We start from the raw sequence: 23882 nt of genomic DNA on the forward strand, positions 1-23882 counted from the left end.
CTTCCCTGGCATTTCCCCAGGTGGTTATGCACACTCAGAGTTCCCCTTGGTTGTGGTCATGCGTTGTGTACAGTTATGCATGGAGATAGTATGATACTAAAGCTGGGAACAGCATTTTAGCAAAGTAACTTTACTACTCTAATCTTAAAGTGTTCAAAACTTTCAGGACTTTAAAGAAAAAAAAAGGTAAGAGGCTCCTTAGTCTGACATTGCTTGTTCTCATGACCCTTCAGGGTTTTTTGGGGTTCTTTTTTTTTTTTTTCCTCTTCCTACAGATTCATCAGGTTCTGTGTGGCAGTGACCAGAACTATGTACTGAGCAGAACACTGTTCCTCAAGGGCTTCTATTTCTGTGGTCAGAAGAAGGACCAAATGCAGCAGCCATGAATTCCCTACTTCTTTAAAGTTTATCAGGGAGAAACCATTGTTGGGTTGTATCAACAGTCAGATAACATGGAGTCAGCGGCCACAGGCAGAAAGCAAGCATAGGGGTATAGTGTGCTGATGTGATACCCTAGCCTGTTGAGGAAGTCCACAACCATAACCAGGGTTACTCATCTTGATTTTGGGCTGCCCACTAGCTGAGTGAGAACACACACTGTGGTAGTAGAATTAGGAACCAAGAGTGAGAGGGGAAGAATGAACTAAAACCAGCTTTACCACCAAAGGCAACATACTGTATAACGTTCAGTGACCACAAAGCTGTGATCCTGGACAGACTGACCCTTTGCAGTGCAGTATTAATGCGTTGCTGTAAAACAAAACCAGGCTTGCATAATTCTACTGTTAGTACAACATAATTTATAATTTGATATGATCATATCTTGCTGTTATGTGAACAACTAGGCTTTATGTAATGGCAAATGATATAACCAGGATATTCACACATTTGAGAAAAGAGCAGTGAATTGACAGTGCAATATAGTTTTCATTTGTCCTAGTTAAGTGTGCTCTGGTATGTGTATTTGAACTAAAGTAGATAATGGATGGGAGAAAACCAGAAACCAGACTGCTATTACATGGGCAGAAAATAAAGCAAAGCAGAGCTATATTAGATGTAAGATATTTGACATTTTCAAATAAAATGATGGGGTTAGAGTGAAAGTTTTGCAGTAGTAACTTGCCTATTGAATGGAACTGTTGTGGCTTCTTTATAATGAAAAAAAAAATAAATTGCTACGTTCTTTACTTTTGAGTAGTGAAACATTTACTACTGAAGAGAGTTGCACTACATGTAAAGATCTTTTATGCATTTTAGTTTAACTTGTTAAGTTACTGAAAATTAAGGTTTGTAAACAAGGAAAAAAAGACTTTAAATACTCTTTTTTGTGCAGTGACAGAGACCTAATTTTGAAACTGCATATATAAAGTAAACTCCCCTTTCCAGGTGGTGGTAGAGGATGTGTTGGGAAATGAACTTACTTTTCCAATACATTTTTTAGAACTTAGCTCCTGGGAGTTGCATGCGAACCCAAGGCATATAGTCTGCAATATAAAGAAAACTAAATTATCTAATACCGTAACTTTAAAAATTAGGAAATACTCTGTATAGAGACTATTTTCAAGGATTCAGGTTTAGCAGTAATAATTCTTTTCGTTTCCTTATCCTGAAGGAAGCTGTAGCCATAGTTTCTTCTTATTTCATTCTTATCAAAATTTGTTTTCAGGCTGTGTGTGTGTGAGGAGTGAAGATGGGCAAAAGAGGAATACATGATCATTCTAAATTTTTCCGATGTTTTTCTTTTCCACTCTCCCACTCTTTGGAAAGCTCTAGTTTGAGGCGTGGGAGCTGGGTTGGTTGGTTTGTTTTTTGCTCCCTCAGCTCACCTGTCTACAACACATATGCAGATGGATTTAAGGAGAGAACGTAGCTATGAGATGGAGGGACAAGAAATGCCTTACTGAAGGGAATGGGAAGGCTTTTTGTGCTATCATGAGTATTATTACAGAGTTGGCTTGGATCCCTCCAAAGATAGTCACCAAATCTTTCTGTGGTTGTGCTCATTGTTTGGTGCCAGGCCAGCATAACTGGAGTTCAGTCCCAGCTTTTGGCTTCAGGCCTTAAGTTTTCCTCTGAAACAGAAGCTTTGTCACTACATGACTTTCCTAAAATCAAAAAGATAGTGGTAAGATGGTTCTCACTGTCCTCAAAATATCTGTTTAGGAAAGAATGGAAAAAGCTGCTCTTATGTCAAATGCAGGGAATAGTCCATGGGGGAAGTATTTTGAGGTTAGTGTTTAAAAGAATAATCTCAAAAATGTTTATCTCTATGAAAGTTAGAAGAATATCAGAAACTTGGCTTCTCTTACACTGTTTCTTTTCCTACGGGCTGTTTTGTTCATGGGGACTTAAGAATTTAAGCAAAATACTCTGAGAAAATCATATGTTCAAATCTTTTTGTATTTCTCAGCTGCTTCTGATCAGTCATCAAAAAGCTTGTTGGAAGAGAGGATCAGAGAAGGTACAAGCATGTATTAGGAACTGAATTTGTAAAGAATAGTTCTCTTAGCTTTTTTTAAGGACTGGACTTATAAATGGAAGAGTTAATTGATGGTACTGTATGGTCACTTGGTATTATAATTTACGGTCCTTCATCTTTAAGCCAAACTTAGTTTGAAGGATGGTTACAGATCTGAATGTGTGGGCCTTGGAAAGTCATGCTGAGATGAAGATAAATTCTTTAAAATCTGGCGGGGGGGAGGGCATTTTAATTGTCTAATTAGAGTATTTCCCATTTCAGTGGGCTAAATGTTGAGAGATTGCCTTACATCAGCATAGGGGTTGGAAGTGTAGTCAGCTTTTTTGCTTGGAATTTTAGCTGGTAAGAGCTCTAGACTAGGGCATGTGTAATTCAGGATAGTTTCAAGAGAGTGGTGTGAAGGTAATAATTACATGGTTAATGTCTGTGTTTTCTGTGCTTGTGAGGAGATACATCCACCCTCATTCTTGTAGCTGTTGCAAGAACTGTTAGCAGTTTAAATGTGCTAGATGGTGATCACAGAAACAGATGCAGGGAAAAAAAAAAGGAAAAAGTTCCCCTTGTTCTCCCCACCCCCAGTGCAGGACAGAGGTGTAGAAATGTTTAGAAATAATTGTGCAGGAGAAAAGAAAGGAGTGGTCTGAGAGGTTCAGGTACAGCATGGATAAGAACAAGAAAGTGCAAAGTTGACGGTGAAAGTGTTGATGAAGATGAGAAAAACAATCAGGTGAAATGAGAAAGCTATTTGAAACACAAATGATCTAAAAGTATTTTTGAAAAGTTGGTGAGAATGTATTTAAGCACTGTAACTTCCAGGTGAAGTAATCTTGTGACTTTTGGCTCCCAAAACTTTGTCATATTCAAACCTCTCCTTAAAGTTTTGGAAATTATGCATGAAACAACTGTCCCTATGAGACACCTTTGGAGTTGAAAACTTTCTCACCCACCCTTTGCTGCAGCAGGCTCTTAAGACAGGCAGATCAAATGACATGGCACTCTCTTGCTGTCATGTCAGTAAAGAGGACTATAGGATGACCTAATGGAACTTTTGCAGCCCTTACTACCTACAGACACTCTCAAGACATCTTATGCAGCTGCCGAATTCATTTGCGAGAGTGAGCAACTGCCTCAACATTTGCCAAATGTTTCCGCTGCCAGTATACCCACTATATTCAATGATGTGTAACATACCCCCCGTCATAGCTGCTGAATTTTCTTACAGTTTCTCGTAAGTGGAGTGGCATCAGGGTTTCACTTCAGCTTTGATTCAAATCTTGCAATTGTCCTCCTGTTCTTATGATTTTCAGGTTCCTAGGTGATTGCACGTGCTAAACCCAGGTCTCTGCAGAGCTAGTTGGCTTGCATATCATTAACTAAGAACAGATGTCCTTCAGACTTATTCTGGGGCTACTGCTTTATGGGCAAAGCACCTTTGCAGTGTTTAGTGATCCTTTAACTGCTGATTTGATATTTTTTTCACCAGAAGGTCCCAGCCTGAATCATTTAAGCCAGTGTCATTCCCTTCAAGTTTGCTGTCTAATCCAAACTACATCTTTCAAGATATATTCTTTCTTAGGGCATCCTTAATTCTTTCAGATGAATCCTTGACTTTGAATCATGTACTTTACGGTGATTTATTTAAAAGTCTGTTGTGGAGAGATTCTTCCTCAGTTCTGTGTGACTAAAGATCTTTCTTCTCCCTCCACCCAAGATGCGCACCTGATTTAAGACAATCTCCTTTACAGGGAGTTCTGTCTCATAACGTGCCTAAATTTAAATGAGCCACTTTGTGCAGTAATTGGCCATGATACAAATCTGTCACTTGTAAAATTTGGGCTCGTTGAGCTTTTTTAGCAGTTCATAGTCATTTGGCTACTTAAATCCCTGACTGTATTATAGCTGTGATTCACTCATCTCTCGATAGCAGTTCAGGATATACTATTTGTATAATTTTTTTGTATTAATTGTAGATTTTCCACAGCAAAACCCCCGACTTACCTGTTACCTGTAGTTTTAAGTCTTATTTCCCAGCTGATGAAGTTCTGCAACCTTAGCAAGGGGCTGTTGCGCAGTTTTTGAATCATCATGCTGATTTTCCTTTCCCTAGAAAAATACTCTGATCTCTTCTCACAGCTCCCATTTTTCATGAACTTCCAAATACAAATATTTCATCCGTTTGAAAACTGGATTTTAAAATATTAACATTTAAATTGGGAAGCATCTGTTTTGTTTAAAGGAAAGAATCAAGCAAATTTAAACAAAAAAATGCTAAATCCAAGACTTGTTTGTTTTCAGAATTTTGAGCAAATTAGTGAATTCCACCTTGAATATATGAAGGAAAAATAAGCTGTACTTTGCACATGGGATTAAAACAGGAGGTTTAGAAGGCAGTGAAGTGAGGTGAGGGGTTCATGTATGCCTATTTTCTTCATCAGTGACCAGAATTTCCTCCCTGCTACCTGTGGTTTGCTGTTCCCACAGTTCTGCGAATACAAGTTTTTGTAGGGTGCATTGCAAACCCTATTCCTAAAACAATCCAGATAGAGTCTGAAGAAGCTTTTTCAATGTATTTCTTTCGTGAGAGTTATTTGTCCTGTGGCATACTGGATCAGAGAACTGCTGGTGGTTAAAACTAACCCAGCTCAGAAGAAATTATTAATTTGCAAACAAATCGGTTCCCTGATCTGACTTGCCCAGTAGATTTGTGAGTGCTCATATCACTGAAGGGGCAGGAACATAGTTGGGGGTAAGCAGAAATTCCTGTTTTGGCAATGTCTCACATTTATGTTGACTTAACCCAATTATTAAACTCTATGCTTGCCAAAAAAGAAAAATCAATGGTTAGCTTGTAGCTGGATCATCTCCCTGAAGTGGCCCTGCGCTGTGTTGCATTAAGTGCTGGTGGTGGTGGAAGGTATAGGATGAAGGGTGGACTGCCACAGCATTCCTTCTTTTCTAATTGTCTTGGAACTACACCTATTGTTTTAGTTCAAATAAGTCTATGTGTGACATTAATATCCAGGCTTCCCACCTGCTCTGATTTCTCATCCAAGTATTGATATGACCTTAGGCTGATAAGCAGACCTATTTTAAAAACGAAAAAAAAAAAAAAAGGAAAAAAATCTTGGTTGGCAGCCAGCTTTGTTTTTACAAGGGTTATTTTACACTCCTGCAGAACAATATGTAATTCAGGCTGATTCCTTCAGGCACTTGCTCAAAAGAAATCTTCGTAGCGGTGTTTCGCTATAATTGCATTAGTGTGGAAACGTGGTCTCTCTAGCAACATGAAGCTGTAAGGTGATAAGAGTAATACAAGTTCAGATAGGTCTGTGTTAGGAGCTGCTGCATCTGGTAGCCTAGGACAGAGGAGACTGCTGCATTCTTGTGGCCAGATCCACAAGAATGTATTCTCAAGAGGCACACATACACGTGTACATACTATATATAAAAATATATATATATATATATATATAGCCTGCCACACAGAAAATGTGGCATTTGCACAAACGCAAGCAGCATCAGTGGCCTCATCCTTTCCATTTACTGGCTGACTGGGATGAAAGCCCATTTGTGGGCAATACATATATGTATGATAGGGATCCTTCCAGCAAGTGGCCTCAGGCTCTCATTGTGCTCAGCAGCTGGTCCCTGGATCCCATGGACTCCCAGTTCCTTACAGACCTGCACTGGGTCTCTGGCAGCAGGTCCAGCTTGGTGACCTTAACAGTGGCCAGTCCCCAGGTGTTCTGGCCCCTCCAGCAGCCCGATCTCAGACCTTCTGGTCTCTCCAGTATCCGGCCCAGAGCCATGGCTGCTCCAAGTCTTGGCTCCCGTGCCACTTGCTGGCTTCTCTGGCGTGGTGTTTGCCAGGGGTGATGCACTGACACGGGTGCCAGCAGCACGCGTGGGCTCTGGCCTCTGCTTGCTGCACCCCAAGCACCCCCGTGACTCGTGGCAGCACCATGGCTGCTGCAGTGTGCACTGCCATGCACAGTCACGCAGAGCAGAAGTTCCCCTCACCCGGGAAATCAGGTACAAATGTAGTTTAACAAGCAGCTGGCACAAACTACAGTGATCAGGCACAGGGCATGGCTGGACAACCCTACTAAACAGCCACCTGTTTACATGCATCTCTCTTTTTATGCCTTTTTCCCCAAGTGTTTTCCTGTGCTTGTTCTGTCCCAAATCACATCCATTCCTCCCTTTTCTTGCCTTTGGTTCTTCATGGACTTGTCCGTCCAGGTCTGACTCCCAGCCCAATGGGCTGCTTGTGCTTCTTACAGCCCTGTGAGCAAATGGACTGAGGACTCTGTTTCTTTCATTTGGGTTACTGGTGTTCCTCTGCTTGACACTGTTCATCTGAACTCCCTGTGCCTGTGGGGGGGCAAGCCTTTAATCACAGAACCTGACACTGAATTATTTCTTTTTGTCACTAAAAAGTCAAGAGACTGGGCAGCGTGCAACTGCTTCAACAACAGAGGGTACGGTGTAGGCTCGCCTCTGACTCCTCAATTCTCATACTGCCAGAGCCTAAGCTATCTGAGGCTGAAAAACAGTCTGTTTTTCTTTTCAGTTACTGAAGAACAACCAAGTGCATGAATTACCAAAACCAACCAACCAACCAAAACAAAAACCCGCCAGCTTTCTGCGCTTAGTATTAGTGAAGTGCAAAGTGTGGGGAAATAGGGAAGGATTAGGTGTTTAAAAGTGATGTTTTTCAAACAGTGCTTCTAACCACATGAGTATTTTGTTTCTCAAATTGTAGTGTAATGGGCTTCAGACTATAAAATGCTTTATTTAACCTTGGCTTGAAAGCGATTCCAGCCAAGTGGACTGGTTGCAATTTTGTTAGGTAGTATGGACAAGCCAAGTCTCAGAAACGGTTCCAAAAGTGCTTATTATTCTAAATGCTAATTGATTTTTAGCGGTTAAAAGTCTTCCTTTGTTTAGTTTGAATTTCTTGTTTTGAATATGGCTTATGTCTGCGTAGTTGTTGTTTTGTTGCTCTTTTGTGTGTTTTTTTTTCCCCCTTAGAGGTAACAAGTTTATACCTAGATCTTTATAGCCTTAAGATATCTTAAACTATAATTAGATTTCTCTTTCCTTAACCCACTTCCAGGCTCCCTTGTTTCAAGGCTGGACATGTTAAGCTTGAGAAGCTTTGTAGTCTCAAATGGTGTTTATTTCCACCTTTGGACTCTTTCAGTCACGCACGTCATTTTTCAAACTTGGCTTTTGCTTTTCGTGTTTGAGAGCACCTTTCCTTGCATCGGCAGGTTTTTCTCTGATTTGTTAATTTAGTTTAGACCACAGAAATGTAAAACCCTGCACGTGTTTTTATGTGAAGACTTGGCTTCAGGTGATACGTTTTCGAGCAAACGTTATAAACGCATGAAAAAAAATATTTCTATTCTTGAAGAACGTCTAGATGCATTATTATAAAGTAGGTTGCTTCCTCGTGGACATGATGAAAATCCCGGTATGCACAGGGCATCACGCCGCCAGTGAACGTGTCCGGACCGCCGCGGCCTCCCCTGCGCGCAGCCCCGCGTTGTACGCGCCGCTCCCGGCGGCCCCGGGGCCGCGGACACCGGCGCTGCAGGCCCGGCCCAGCCCGGCGGGCGCGGCTGCGGGACCAAGCGCTCACAAAAAGCCGCTTCGGTGCTGGCGCGGCGGCGCTGGGGACTCCCTCCCTCGCATCCCGCCGCGGTTCCCGCCGGCGCTGGCGGGGGGAGCGGCCTCTTTAAGAAGCCCCCGTGTCAGCAGCCGCAGCGGGCGGCCGGGTACCGGAGAAGCTCAGCTTTACTGCGAGCCCGCGCCTGAGTGTAACCTACCCGGCTGGAGCAGGCGCCGCCCCCGAGTGACAGCAGGACCAGCACTATGCAAATGGCGGCGGGCGCAGGGCGGCCGGGGGCTCTGCCAGGGGCTCTGCACGGAGCTCCCCGCACACGCCGCGCCCCGCAGCGCCCCGTGCCTCGTACAAAGCAGTTGTTGCTTTTTTGGGGGGACACCGTTACGTGTAAAATCATCTCGAGCGCGGTTTCAGTTTGAGATGTGTGTGAGGGAGCTGGGGAGATGTGTCAGAGCTTGTTACTCAAGCTAAATTAGGTAATTTTTAGCTGGGTAACGTGCTAATCTTTAAACCTTTATGTTTGTAAATCCTGCGTATGTCTGGTCTCTTCATACAAAAGTGTATTTTGCTTGTTTCTTCTCGTCTTCTTCAGTCTGAAGCCTTATGTAGGTCAGGCTTGGCTTAAGCAGATTTCCTGAACCTGCGTCAGCTTAAGCTGAAGGAATTTTAATAAACCCTCCCTTGTAGGCGTGGGCCTAAATGAGACTAGCCTAGTTAAGCCTGATCTTTTTCTGTTTGTGAAAAAGAGCTGAGCAGAGCTAGGGACTGCATGGTGGCTTCAGCAACGGCTTCCTTAATTGAAAGCTAACAATGGTTGGGAAGGCCAGATCTTCTAATTTCACCTTATCTGAAAAGCTTGATTTGCTAAAACTCGTGAAGCCGTACGTTAAAATTCTCGAGGAACATACCAATAAGCATTCTGTAATAGTGGAAAAAAACAAATGCTGGGATATCATAGCTGATAACTACAATGCCATCGGAGTAGATCGCCCTCCTCGCACTGCACAGGGCCTGCGCACGCTGTACAAGAGGCTCAAAGAATATGCCAAGCAGGAGCTATTGCAGCAAAAGGAGACTCACTCAGACTGTAAAAGCAGCATTTCCGAGCCAACCAAGAAAGTTGTGGAGATGATTCCACAGATTTCCAATGTGTGTTTAAGAGACAGGAGCGGTGTTCAAAGGTGAGACAATTCTTTTTATTTTGTTACTGAATGAAAATTATGGCGCCTCCTATCTACGGTGTAACGCTTTGCTTGTGGTCAGGCTCTCCTAAAGGAAATGTTTATCAGAGAAATTCCCAAAATGGGGAAACAATGACCAAATAATATTGCTTTTTTTTAATGGGAAGCTTTATGGTGACTTAGCACTGCATTCGTTTTTTCAGCTCTCTCTCAAAGCCTGTTTCAGAGTCTTTGTCATACTCTGGAAAGTGAGGGTTAAGAGGGAATCAAAGAGAAATAGTAGCTCCAACCTCTACCCCTCCCCTACCTTTTAATAGGCAGATTATTCAAACACTGGCAAAGTGATGGCTATTCTCCTCCATTTAAGGTAATACTGCAGTCATTTTGCAACATATGGAACTATTACCAGTTTATATAGGGTTTGTAATAAAGTTAGTTCACAGAGCTAAGAAACCTTAGTCATAAACTTTATTTCTCTAATTTACTCTGATGTTTCCTTGTTATGTTTTAACTGATCCCAATCATTAAAATAAAAAAAAAAAAAATTGGAGTCCTTACGCCACAGTGCCTTTGTGAGTGCAAATGATTTTTAAATTATACTTTTCTTGCATTGATGGTAATTCCCTGAAATTGGAGCAAAGCTAGTAGCAGTCTAAACTCCAAGCAGTTCTGTATCGTACATTAGGTAGTTTAAATACAGGGAGAAACTGAGAGGTACAGTGCTACAAGTTTTCTTCTTTTTTTGTAGTTTGATTTTTTTGTTGTTGTTGTTTGGTGGTTTTTTTTACTGCTCAGTAAAGCGAGACACACTGTCTAGATTTGAGCCAGACATAATACAGGCAGGCAGCATGCAGGCTTTCTCCCACAGCTGGCTAATACCCCTCATATCTGACTTGCAACACTTTGCTGGTTCCGTGTTGGTCCTTTAGGGATCAAAAAATGCCTGGTTCAGGTTTTGGTTCCTCCAGATACAAAAAGCAAGCTAGGGAGGAGGGGAAAAAAAGTCAAGTAACTCTGCAGCAACCTGGAAAAAGCTCTGATTTTTCTTGATTTCCCAAGCAGATTAATGGGAAGCGAACTTTCCGTATTTTAATCAGATATAGCGATAGCCGGTGCAGCAGCGTAACACTCTAAGAAAAGCTGGCATGCGCGCACACGCTGAATTGGATTCATGGTGCCACTGGTTGAACTGAATGGTAACAATTGTCTAAATCCCAACATGCCAGATGCTCTAAAAATATGCTGTTGTGGGTCCTTTGCGTAAAGAAGTCTGAAGCAACTGGGCTGTGCTGCTGCTCCTGGTGAATGCCCCTGGAGGAACTGTTCCAAAGAATTCTCTGGAACAAAAGGAGGCTTTTAATTGCGCTAATAAAGGTTGCAGTGTCTTGACTACCAACTTTTGTAAGGAGGAAAAAAAAAATAGTGTGAGAACTTTGGTTTGTAGATCGGCTTATAAAAAGCACTGACGCTTTTTGTGAATGATTAAGAGCTAATGATCTCCATAGTTTGTCTCCTATAATTTAAATATTTTTTGCAGTCCCTTATGGGTATGAGAACATTGACTTTATTACTGCTTATCCAAAATGGTTCCTAGGAACAGCCAATGCACTGTGTGCTGAAGGAGAAGAATATAATTTAAAAGATTTTTTTTTTTCCTTGTCAAAATACATCATTATTTGATAGTTCTAATTTTAACTCTGAGTTGCATTTTACCCTAATTTTCAACACCCTGTATTGGGTTTTAACTCGCCAGGATATGGCACAGGTTTTGTAGGAGGGAATACAACTTATTATGAATCCAAATTCTTAATCGCACCTTTAAGCAATTTCTAGCTTGCTGTGATTAAACAAAACCTGGTGAATCATGGGTGCCTGCAGGGTTATAAACACCATCCCCCAATTGTGGTAACTGTTGTTTGTCTTTCAGTCAAGTTGTCAGAAACATTAGTAACCACCATGCAGGCGGCTCTTTTGTTTCTCCTTTCTTTCTCTCTTTGCTGTCTATATTGTTTTCCTTTTAAGACACTCACTCTAAGGAAAAAAAAAACAAAACAACGAGTTACCTGAAGATTTGGTGATTTTCTAGTTCTGTGTGGAGATGGATTTTTCAGTGTTCGGAGGCTCTCATCTGTGTTAGACTAAATCTTACCTGTCTTTCTTCTCTTTAACCTCTCTCACTTTCTCTTTCTGCTCTGTCTCTGTTTCCTTTTGTCAGGATGACCTGCTTCTCCTGCTGGTTCTTTCCACTTTTCTCGGGCTAGAAGCTGGCCAGGAGCCAGCAAATAAGGAGGAGGGAAGGTGTGCTAGAAGCTGCGGTTGTGAAGGGGGGGAAACCCAGAATTGCAGTCAGCACTGGGGAACCCAAGTGAAAATTTGTGTGCAGGATAATACTTCTGATGCTTCATGAGAGGAGGAAAAGGAATGTGAGAAAGGGGTATGTAGGAAAAGGTGAAGCTTTGTCACGTGAGGAGGAGGGAGTAAGGTGATATAATTGATACTCTATAGGCAGCTCAGGTAACAGTCAATGGAATTAGGATTATCCTGGCGTTTTCTTCAGGGAATAAATGAAAGGTCTATTTTCAATAACTGCTACAGATGGACCTTTTTTTTTTTCTTTTTGATCTTTAGCGAAAATAGTTAGGGTGGTTGACGGGATTAATTTTTGGAAAATATATTGCTCTGACCCTGTTGAACGTTGTTACAATTGAGTTATAGACAAGCTTTCATTCTTTTATTCTAGAAAATGCACTTTCGTGGTAATGGATGGCAGGCTAGACAATGGTCTTTTGGAAATTACAAGCATGACTGCTTATTTATTTTAAACCAAGAGTTTTGAAGACTGTAGGCAGTGCAGAAGAGATGATCATGCCACTTTTGCTTAAGGAGTTAGTGCATTCACACAAGAAATAGGAGGTACAAGTTAAACTTCTCCTTTGCTTCTGAGAATTTGAACCTGCATCTAATGCTAACCAGGACAGCGTTTTAGTAATCAGATAGTGTTTCTCAGTTTGTGGATTGTAGGGCTTACACAAGGTGTTTAAAAAGTGTAAACAAACTCCTTCTACCCCCAAAATAAATAGACAGCAACTCAGGTCCTTCAGGGTTGGGGGGCATCCATGAGTGTTACAGTAATCACAGATCCGCTTGCTGCCTTTAGCTGCCAGCACCAGCTCAGTTCTTCAAGGGTTGGGCAATGTCTCATCTCTGCAACCCCTAGTTACAGCCCCTGTTTCAGGCAGTCATGGCCATGATGATGCCCTGCCTTTGGTATTGGTACCAAGTTAATATGTTCTGGTTCCCATGTTACATTATACTGCCTTCCTGGTCATGCTGAAAGGATTCTTTGTTGATCTGTACTGTAAAATAGATCAAGAAGCTGATCTGGCTTAAAGTGTTACCTGAATAGCAGACTGATGTGCAGAAGTGTAGGGTTTCAGGCACAACTGATGGTGGAGAAATGGCAGGAACAGCTTGAGCCATTATTGATATCAAAGCTTATGTGGTGTCAGATCACAATTTGAGGTGCTGCTGACTCAGGGCTTTACACAAAGATGTGGTGGTGTACTTTCGAAAAGAAATGCACAGACATATAGGCTGTTCTTAATGGAAACATTTCTGTGTCTTCTCTTGAAGCTTCACAAAAATATTGAGATCATGGATTCAAACAGGAGGAGCCAGGATTAACTTGATTCCCTAATTTACTGACAGGATCATCATTTGGGCTCTGGTTTCTTCTCCCAAGGCTCTTTGTGTAATTTTATTCAGTGATTATTTTACATTAAAAAAAAAATCCAAATACTTGGGTGCATGAATCAGAAACAGGGAACACGTTAGAACAGGAGGAGGTAAGTTTGGGACATGGAAATGTTTCTGCCACGGTCCACTCAACCCAAATTAATGCTATTTTGAAATCACATTATATATCACATAAACTCTTTCCTCTGTCACTTGAATGACTTGCTGCTGCTTGGTTTTTGTTCTCATTTGTCACTAATAGCCCTTCTTGCTTCTCCAGTGTCCCAAGAAGGGCCTGCAGGATAGTTGTGTGTTGGCTGCGCTGCCTTTCTGGCAGTAGCATCTCTGTGAGCCAGGGCTATACGCGTGCAGTGGAAGGAACAAAGGGGTCCAGTGATGTTCATGTAGTAGAATCCCAGGCACGGGTAGCAGAGCAGCATTTCAAATGCAGCTTTGGTTACTTACAGCTACACCTTTTAAAAATAGTTTTTAATGCATTATTTAAATATTATTTTGTGTGTTCTAGTGCTAGTATCGATAAAGAAACAATTGCTGGTACCAGTTCACCACAGGCAATGCTGGATCACCATCCTGCGGCAGTCATGATGGACTTGCAATCAGAAGAGGATGTCAAACCTCCTCCTTCTCTGATTATAGACTCGCATCAAAATGAGAACTTAGAACAAGAGGAAGAACACCAGCTGGTGCATATTATGGAAAGGTCTCCTTCAACATCAGTATCTTCAGTTGACATGAGAGTGATGATGTCTCCCTCTCCTGTACCAAGAAGAGATGATTTTTTTAGGCTTGAGGTTGGAGAACGCTTTAGACCAATGTGTGCATATGACCCACAAATGTTACAAATGCTGAAAGAAGAGCATCAAATAATATTAGAAAATCAAAGAAAAATAGGTCTTTATGTCCAAGAGAAAAGGGATGGTTTGAAAAGAAAGCAGCAACTGGAAGAAGAACTGTTACGAACAAAAATCAAAGTAGAGAAGCTTAAGGCAATACGACTACGCCATGATCTGCCGGAGTACAGCAATATCTAAATATTTTATTACTCCTGTCATATTCTTTGAAATACTTAATAATAAATGCTGTCGCCCCAGCAAAATTGTTCCCTATGTTAATATGGATGGATCAAAATCGGGGCTTGAGAGACGAAAGTGTATTTTCGATGTTGTTGTTTAGGTACCTTAGAAAAATACCTTGTATGGGTTTGAATGCACCAGCTCTTCTGGTCTGAAGTATAATCAAATCCTGTATATTTAAGTGTTTAGGTTGATAAAAATCCAAACTTCAAAATTATTTCCACTCTATTATAGTTGTGATGAGCTACTGGCAATTTAGCTCAGCTCTTTTTAAAAATTTTGATCCTATGCATTATTTTTTTCAAATAATTACCTATTCTTTAATATCTTATTGAGGTTATAGGTCAATACATATAAAAAGGAGGAATAAGATTCTGTGTTTAAACATCTTATTCTTTTCAGGTTGGTAAATCTTGTGACAGCGAGATTTTGCTGATATATCAGCTTGGAAAACAAAATTACTGGATTGTTATATTTTTTTGATGTTCAGTAGACAGTTGAATAACTGTACATATTTTAAAATGTTAATACTTTTTATTTTTTCCAGTGGAGGAGTGTTTCCATAGGACGTTATCAGAATAGAGACAACGAATGCAACACTTGGTTTTTAAAACTGCATGCATGTGTAATTGGTGTGTACAGTTACCATGATCGTATATTCAGTTATAGTGATTATACTGGTGATCAACCACAAAAATGTCTAATTTCCTCATTTGCATGCATAATTACTACAGTGCATGTGCAACCAAGACAGTTGCAGGTGCCTTTGATCATTATCACTATGACTATAAGCTACGGAAATGAAATAGTTTCTGTATGTAAGTAACGTGACTTGAAATTAACAGAAGATTCTTTGTTATTCTGGGTACCTTTTATAAATGCTGTTGTTCTGGTCTTTTGATTAGGTTCAAATAAAATGCTCAAAATGAAAAAGAAATTGATTCTTTTGTCTGTCCTAGTAGCAGCTGTTTCCTCTGCAGTCATGATCAACATTCATAACTGGGAGAAAAATACCTGGAAAGCATAAGTCCCAGATGATTCATTTCTTCATGATTTGTAGTCTCCTGCCTGTGAGGAATGAACCCACAGCTGCCTTAGACCTCTGGCTCCCTGTTCCCTGGAACAATACTTTCTCCTTTCTTTAACCTTTAGCACAAGAAAAGGAAATGAAGCACTGCATCAAGGAACAAAGGAGATGTAATTTCTCCTGTTCTTCCCGTCTCAGAGGGCCCCAACAACAGAAAGAACAAAAGCAATAGGAAGGAGAATATTTCTTCCTGCAGCTGCTTAGAACTGTTGCTCCTGTCACCACTGTTTTCCCAAATTTGCTTCTTTCTCCATCCGTGCAGAACCTCAGCCCGTGAGTGCGGGGCGCTGGTCTGCACCAGCAGACTCTGGATGAGGTAAGCCTCACACCTCCTTCTCGCTCTTCTAACTGAATCTGGTTACCTTTGTACCCACAGGTGTAAACGCTTATTAAAAACTGAAGGCTGGAAGCATAGCAGTTTAATTGAGAGGCTAGTGGAGCTTAAATAATTGTAGTTAAAATTTTATAATAGTGATATGAGAGAAACAATCTTGACTGTTGGTGCCCAGGGTAACTTTAGCAGGTTACAGGTGGAAAGGGTAGAGGAAGCAAGTCTTCTGTTTACAAACTGAGGAAAAATGCAGACGGTGAAAACACATGTCATCAATATGGAGTTTCCTAATAGTTTTCCAGTTGTTTTGTAGAGAAGAGAGCACTGTAAGTGTTTGTTCTGTCGGGCCTTTTTGCATGTGCTGAAAATGATGATGCCTGAATAAGTGGCCTCTGTTTCTCTGCAGTTCTTGGCTTTCTGCTGTATTTTTCAGTTCAAGGGTATTGATCTAGTTTTGCATAGCTGGAAACACTTCAATGAGATACTTCCCTGAGTTTACAAGAGTAAAAATATTTGCTTTAATAAATAAATAAGGTTTTTATTTGTTCTACTTTGCCATCTGAAATATGACTTCTCAGAAATGGGAAACAGAACTAAATTCTCTGCACTTGTCTTAGTTTGGATGTACCCAATTTTATCCTTTGAGTTGAAAATCAGAATTCTGATTTCCAGTGGTAAGGAATTAATTTCTCTATGTTGTTTCTGTCCATACATATTGTGCAAATGAAGAAGTTTTTAAGAGTTCAGAAAATAATTCATATGTGGTTCATCGTCTTGCAGTGGGTTTGAATTATAGCTGCTCTTATGTTGGCCATGAAAATGCTCTGGAGATTTAAGAACATTTTCTATTGAATTCTCCATTCTTCTTGACCTAGATGAAGAGGTGATCTCCAGGGTTTCTATCGGTGTGATATTTTTATTTTAAGGACTAGAACCAGAGGAATTTCCAGGCTTTGTAAGCTTGCAGTCCTTTCTGAACTGAAAGACAATGTAGATGCAAAAATAGGACTCTGAGCAGAGCAAAGTCTACCTTGTATTTTTGATATTGGAAGGGGAAGGATGTGAATGAGTAAGGAAATAATAGAACACAGTGGCCTGGTCAGAGCTGTCTCCTGTAATCAGTGTTCTGCCATGTCTGCTTGTTCTGGCTTTTTCTCATTTCTTAGTGGAAGGCTTTTCATTCCTATCTGCAGACAGCACCTCTAGTTCAGAGATCTCTCATGGTTCTCTTTCCTTTGTTCTCAGTTATTTCTTTTGTTTTTTTGGGGAGCTTGTGGGGTGGGAGGAAGAATTTCTTGAGTCCCTGTGTAGCTCGCTTGTGTCTCTTTCAGTGACATGAGCTGGCAATGTGTGCTTGCTGCTCAGAAACCAGTTCTGTCTTGGGCTGCATCAAAAGTAGTGTGACCAGCAGGTCAAGGGAGGTGATTCTGCCCCTCTGCTTTGGTGAGACCACACCTGGAATCCTATGTCTATCTCTGGACTCCTCAGTACAGGAAAGACATGGGCCTGTTGGAGAGGATCCACTGGAGGCCACAAAGATGATCAGAGAGATGGAACAGCTCTCTTGTGAGAACAAGCTGAGAGAGTTGGGCTGGTTCAGCCTGGAGAAGGCTCCAGGGAGACCTTATAGCAGCTTTTCAGTACCTAACAGGGACCTACAAGAAAGCTGGAGAGAGACTTTTCACAAGGGCATGTAGCGATAGGGCAAGGGATAATGGCTTTAAAGTGAAGGAGGATAGATTTAGATTAGATATGAGGAAGAAATTCTTCACCAGTGGTGAGGCATTGGAACAGGCTGCCCAGAGAAGCTGTGGATGCCCCATCCCTGGAAGTGTTCAAAGCCAGGTTAGATGGAACTTTGAGCAACTGCTTTAGTGGAAGGTGTCCCTGCCCATGGCAGGGGGTTTGGAACTAGGTGACCTTCAAAGATCTCTTTCAACCCAAACCATTCTATGATTCTGTCTCCTTTCACTACAGAAATGTTCCTTCAGTGACATTGTATTGCTCCATCAGTGCAGTATGGTGCTGACTATATATGATATGTCTCCATGCTGGTGGATCTGTATTTCTTTCCCCACATCTGCTTTACAGTATTAGGTTATCTGCATGAGTCAGACTTCTCACTTCTCAGTGCCTGTTCCTGTTTTTTCCCATATATTCCTAATGTGCTTACATGCATCACAGCTGTGGCTAGTTCTTCTGGACCTGAAAGTACTATGAATTTTTACTGTTCCAGCAAAAGAGATTTCATTAGCATGTGTGAAACGGATGGTAGGAAGCCCTTTCCTCCTTCACCTGCGTTCTTGTCCTCTTACTCCCTTCACTACATCTGGCGGTGCCATTCCCTGTCTGCATGTTTGTAACATACGTAGTACAAGCAGAGTAATTTTAGGCAAGGACAGATTTCTACCACATGTTCATGTCTTTCTACTAAGAGAGCTGAAATAAACGGGCTGCAGGAGTAATTTAATTCCCAACATCTAATGGACTTATGTTTAGAATTAGAGTAAAAAAAACCTAACTATGATAAGTTTGTGATAATTGTGATGACATTTTGTGTAACTTCATCTGAGTAATTGTCTAATGATCAGTCTATAATGTTGTTGGTTGCTCACTAATTATGTTGCTTTTTTTGTCCCTCCTCACTTCCGCAGTAAGCTTTTGACTCCTGGGGAATCTTCTCAGTTGTGGTGCTTGCCTTAGGTCAGAATTCTTATCGGGTAAAAATGGTAGGAGAGAGTTGTAGTCCAAGGTGAGGAGAAATTACTCATAGCTAATCTCATGTATCACACTCCTGTTTTCTTTCACCCTCCACCTCACTAGCTTCAATTCCTTTCTTTCATTTACATTTCTACACATTTTATGGCTTGGGATTTTTTCTCCTTATACAATGAAAATGCATTGACTGGAGCTTGCATACTATCTTCTTTGGGCAGACTTTGTGTCCACTGGATTTCCAATAGGCAAAGCCATTAAGTTGCTAATAATTAAAAGAGAGTTGTTTCTCCATGGGAAGAGCAAATAGAGAATTGTTGTACTCAGGCTGGCTGGCTAAGCTGTCTTTTAAAATTACTTGTATCTTATTTTTGAGTGCTTTAGGATCGTTCCATATGAATTTTAACTTTGGTAAAATCATAAAAAGGTTACTCATGAAGATGATAAAGTGCTATTTTCCTAAGATGTTGATTACTTTTCTGTTTTGCACGTGAAAATAAAGAGAAGCCTTTGAAAAGAATGCCTTTTAGTATTTTTCAAGGTTTTAAAACACATGAAACATAGCTTTTCGGTGTGTATTCCTAGTAAGTCATGCTTTTATTCTGGGTTCAAATATCCAGGTCTTAAATCATGTGAGAAATCTCATTATCTAAGTCTTAGATTAAAAGCAAAGTGTGATGTTTGCAGTAGTAGCTAGGTGTCTAACACATGACTAAATTTCAGTAATTCTGTGACCTATGTTTCTGTGTTTAATCTCTGCTAAAAATGAAAGCATTCGCCTTGGTGTCAGCCAGCTTGCCTGGTGTGTGGTGATGGTTGCTCTTAAATGGCATCCAGTTAGTCTGGGCAAAGTTTCCTCCATAATAAAGATATAATTTCCTGAAGTTTTATTGAAGACTAACCAACAAAATTGGTCTCTGTGGACCCTTTCCTGTAAAACCTACAGTTGTTCAGTGCAAGTAGTTGAAACCTCATTTGTGCTTCATGTGTAAGGGGGGGTGGATGAGGGTCAGAGCACCCAAGGAAAGCTCGGCGCTCCCGCCGCCCTGCCTTTCTTCTGTGCCGTGGGATTTCACGCTGTTTCATCCTGGTGATCACACAGAACGATTTGTTGATGTACTCAGACATGTCTGAGTGAACACGCCTTTTTGACTCTGTATTATTCACACAAGAAGAATATAATACGATTTTCATTAAATACTTGATCAGTTACTCCACATGATTTATAATTTCTATTTGCTGTTTAGCAAACTGAAGACTTGAAAAATCCTACTTATTTTTTTGTATTTTATGTATGCAAGTATAATTTTTTAAAAAATAAGTCATTGTTTCCTGGCCATTTCCTGTTGGCTCTCGATTTTTATCTATAGTTAGCATAATCACAATAATTAGTATAATTTAACATAAATGTCAGCTAAAAAATAATTCCTCTGGATTATGGTGCCCCCTCCATACTTAGTTGGTGTCAGGACCCAGTTTGGTTAAGGCTCAGTCATTTTGTTTACAGTATTCTGTGTGTTGTCATTTGCTTACTTTGTATGATCCTTTTCGGTATTGCTAATGCTTTTTCAAAAATGTCTGTTTTTAAAGCTCAGAATTTTCTGCATCCTTGAAATAAGTAAATCAGTTTATAAATTACATATTTTTTTTTTCTTGAACAGTGAAACAATAGGAAAAAAATGTTTATCTAGTTTAAGGATAGGGAGGAGGGATTTTGGGCTGCCTGTGGTTAGTTACTGCATTTATTTCCTCTATTGTATCAGATAAAATCTGTTGCAGTAGTCTCATATCGTATCTATTATTCATCACTGAAAATGTCATGTGAAAGTAATTTATCATAACTCAGCAGCACTTTGGAGGTAAATTTTACTTAGCCCACTTGTCGATACTGTTAAGAATACCATTCTGTAGAGTCATGTACTAAAAATACAGAAGTAAAATTTGGTATGTATAACATTACTATTTCTGTTGATACATGCACTGTCATGACATTCACTTAGGGGTGCACATATAAGCCAAAACCCATTATTTTTGACTTGTAAACTCTGCATGTTTCACTGAGGTGATGTTTTCGTTGTTTTGCATTGTAAGGAAGCTTTGCCAGTAGGCTGAACATCATGATGGATTTCCAGGTGCCACTGGTAGCTTCAATTACCAGTTTGGCCAAACCACTTTATGCTGGGTTACTTCCTCTCAGGCTATAATGTGTGTGTTCTATATATACATTTGTGTTTGTTTATGTCTTTTTGAAGTAGCTCAGCTTTTTTTCTGTGAACCAGATTGAGGGGAGAATACACTGATCTGGATGCATGGAATTTTTATGATCTTTCCTTTGTAGTGTTCTAATTTCGCTGTGCTTTTGAAAAAGTACTTGAAATATGGCACCATTGGTTTTTGGCCATTCCTCTAAAACCTCACTCAGGTTTGTCTAATTCATAAGTCATTGGCAAACACAGAATTTGGTCATTTTTTTGTACAGGTTTGTTATACTTCAGATGTAGTCCCTAATGAAACTCATAGAAGAGCCTGTCCATCCTGGGCACGTTGCAGTCCGCAGAGGAGAGCAGTGATTTCTCAGCTGTGAGCAACCCCTTGAATGAAAGCAAGGAAAAGTGTCCCTACTTTCGGCACTAGCAGGCCAGGCCGCTTCAGTGAGGAAGCCACGTTGTTTAGATCTAGAGGGTGGCAGATGACAACAGGGACCTCGAGCAGTTCTGCTCTTCATTCGTGGTGGTAAGGATTTCAGAGCTCTTAGGCTATACAGCTGGATAGGTAACGGCCCAACTCTTCTGCGAAAATACCAGAAATAGCCTTGAAAATACAGTTTGTAGCTCTGTGATTCAGGGTGCTGCATAGTGGGTGTGCAGAAGAGAACTGCACTGAGCTTGCTTAGGGAATTTAGTCCTTGCTGGTTGTTACAATTATTTCTGCTCGATAAAATCTGTTCCTTTCAGAGAGGTTTTGTTATATAACTGTATCTACTAATTTTCTGTAGTTGAGATTTGAAAAGACGTGATTCCTAAGTGAACTTCAAAGATGGTACTAAAGATGTTTTTCAACGGTCCAGAAGTTAAATATATTTTGAGAGTTTCAGCTACTTTAGCTCTGACGATATAGTGGCCATCTGTAAAGATTGTTTTCAGATTAAATATGGTAGAGATAAATTTGATTTTTTTTTTTTTTAAATCTCATCTTTCTCTGATGAGTATGTACATGTATAGCAAGATGGGCCACCAAGATGATCAGTGGGCTGGAACAGCTCTCCTATGAGGACAGCCTGAGAGAGTTGGGGTTGTTCAGCCTGGAGAAGAGAAGGCTCCAGGGAGACCTTATTGTGACCTTTAGTACTTCAAAAGGGCCTATAAGAAAGATGAGGACAGACTTTTTAGAAGGTGTGTTATGACAGGACAAGGGGTGATGGTTTTAAACTGAAGGAAGGAAGATTCAGGTTAGATGTGAGGAAGAAATTTTTTACAATGAGGATGTTGAAACACTGGCTCAGGTTGTCCAGAGAGGTGGTAGATGCCCCATCCTTGGAAACATTCAAGGCCAGGCTGGACGGGACTCTGAGCAACATGATCTGGTTGAAGATGTCCCTGCTTATTGCAGGGGGTTGGACTAGGTGGCCTTTGAAGGTCCCTTCCAACCCAAACCATTTTGTGATTCTATGTACATATGTAGGTATGCACACATAACCAACGAGATACACATGTCGTAGGTTGACCAGAAGAGCCTTGTGTGCTGTGTGGGCTTTCAGGCGCTATCAAGGGTTGAAGCAGCCCCTTGGGAACAGCAAGCGGACCCAGGCTGCTGGTGGAAAACTGTCACATCTCCATGTCTTTTGGCGTTTCCTTAGATAAGTGGTCAACTCACGACCAAAAATAGGCAGGCCTGACACAAAGTAGGCTCTGTTAAAGGCATCCTGAATTTACAGCTCCCTGCATGGAAGCATCTTATTAATTTGCAATGGAATTTCTATGCAATTTAAACTGTATTCAATTTTCTTACATCCAGAACGAGCAAAGGCAGCATAGTAAGCACCGCGTACCTCTACAAGAATGAATTTCTCCTCTTCTCTCTTCTTCCCTGCTCCAGTTTTGCTTTACTAGTAAGAACTACAACTAGAAGTCTAGATTTTTGTGCTTGAGCCATATATATTAGTTTTCTGCTTGGACTACTGAATGGATTGCATTTATGTGCATCAAAGTTATGTAACTTGATTTGGAAAGATTACTCTTTCCCTTTCCAAATATTCCATCAGCCACTCTGCAAGTAATCATTGCTGCATAACACAAAAAAATTCTCAAAAAATGACTCATCCTTGGTGTGCTTCTTTCTGGGGTAACGTCATAAATTTTAAACAGTCCTGTTTTAATAATTTAGGATAGGAATATATTGTGTTTCATGCTTATGACAGTGGGCATGAGTTTTATTGATTATTTTAATGACTCTTTATTATAATCCAGGGAAGTCAAACATGGTCATTAACAAATACAAACAGTACATTAAAAATGTTTTTCCTTCCAATATGTGCTAAAACAGATGTTAATGTGAAGGATATGTAATCTTAATAAATCCCTTCCTGCTTGCTTGCTGTTTGTTACAGATCTAAAAGCATTTGCATTTTAGGAACAGAGATGTTGTACACAGAAATACAGTTTTATTTTTAATAAAAAACAGTAGAGGTAATAGCAAATGCTTAGAGAATGCCAGACTATGTATTTTCAAAATACCGCATGTGGATTTAGCTGTGTACCTTCCATTAACATTTAAACACTAAAGGATGCATACTTACTTCTGTGCAAACTGCTTGAAAAACGGACTGCTTTTTCAGATGGCTACAATTAGCCTGTGATTGTTTAATGGTCTAAAACAATTTCTCAGTCATTTGGATTTTTTTGGTAATTGAAATATTTGGAATTTTCCCACTTATATCCCTTTTAGACTATCATTTCTTGCAATAACATTCAACATTTACAGAACCCAAGTATAAGTGTCGCTTTCTGACATAATTTTTGCATTTACATTTTGGAGTAAAAGAGCATTTACTTGACAAACTAATCAAAACAACTTTCTGTGTGGAAGGCAGTATTAAGAACTGTAGTAAACAGTCAGTTTGGATGGCGTTTGATGGGCTCCAACGCTTAACTGAGCTGATCTGGCTCAGTGCACTGAATGATGCCTGCAGCCTTTCAGAATTCTCAATGATGCTGCTTTTTCCTTTGGTAATAGGACTTGCACATCTATTTCTGTGGACTTGACAGAAGCTTTCAGCTTAGTTCATTAAATTTTTACAGTAGAAGCTGGAGTCAGTTGGATTTTTAGGCAGTCGAGAGGTTTAGGAAGAACAGTTTCCTGACATGGAGCTATAATTTTGGAAGTGTGTGCTCTCCATCCTCCCTTCTCTGGAGCTGATAACCTTAGGAGGTAAATGTTTCATTAAATGGTGATGAGAGGATTGCTCCTACTTGTTCAAATTAAGTACATCTACCATCTCTATTGTTGCATATAGAAGGCTCCTGTTTGAAAATAAAATTAAGGTTACAAACTCAAGTACCCCAAAACTTGCAAATACGTGCAACCTGAATCCAGCCTTCTCATGCTGTTGGCTATAGTAATTCATTACAT

General features: G+C 40.4%; 2 protein-coding genes across 2 annotated transcripts in view; both read left to right on the plus strand.

The window, feature by feature from the left end:
• RAD54B (RAD54 homolog B) overlaps nt 1-23882 on the plus strand; it is a gene marked incomplete at its 3' end in the record, with an annotated part of 63286 nt that overhangs the window by 9983 nt on the left and 29421 nt on the right. The gene's annotated exons all lie outside the window — the stretch shown is intronic.
• On the plus strand, nt 8922-14479 carry FSBP (fibrinogen silencer binding protein; the record flags this gene model as incomplete). The annotated part of the gene is made up of 2 exons (XM_080339810.1): nt 8922-9292; nt 13554-14479. 2 exons carry the CDS (start codon nt 8922-8924, stop codon nt 14077-14079), a joined length of 897 nt encoding a protein of 298 aa, XP_080195936.1. The 3' UTR covers nt 14080-14479.

Source organism: Nesoenas mayeri, assembly GCF_963082525.1.
Source record: "Nesoenas mayeri genome assembly, chromosome: 2".
Taxonomy (NCBI): domain Eukaryota; kingdom Metazoa; phylum Chordata; class Aves; order Columbiformes; family Columbidae; genus Nesoenas; species Nesoenas mayeri.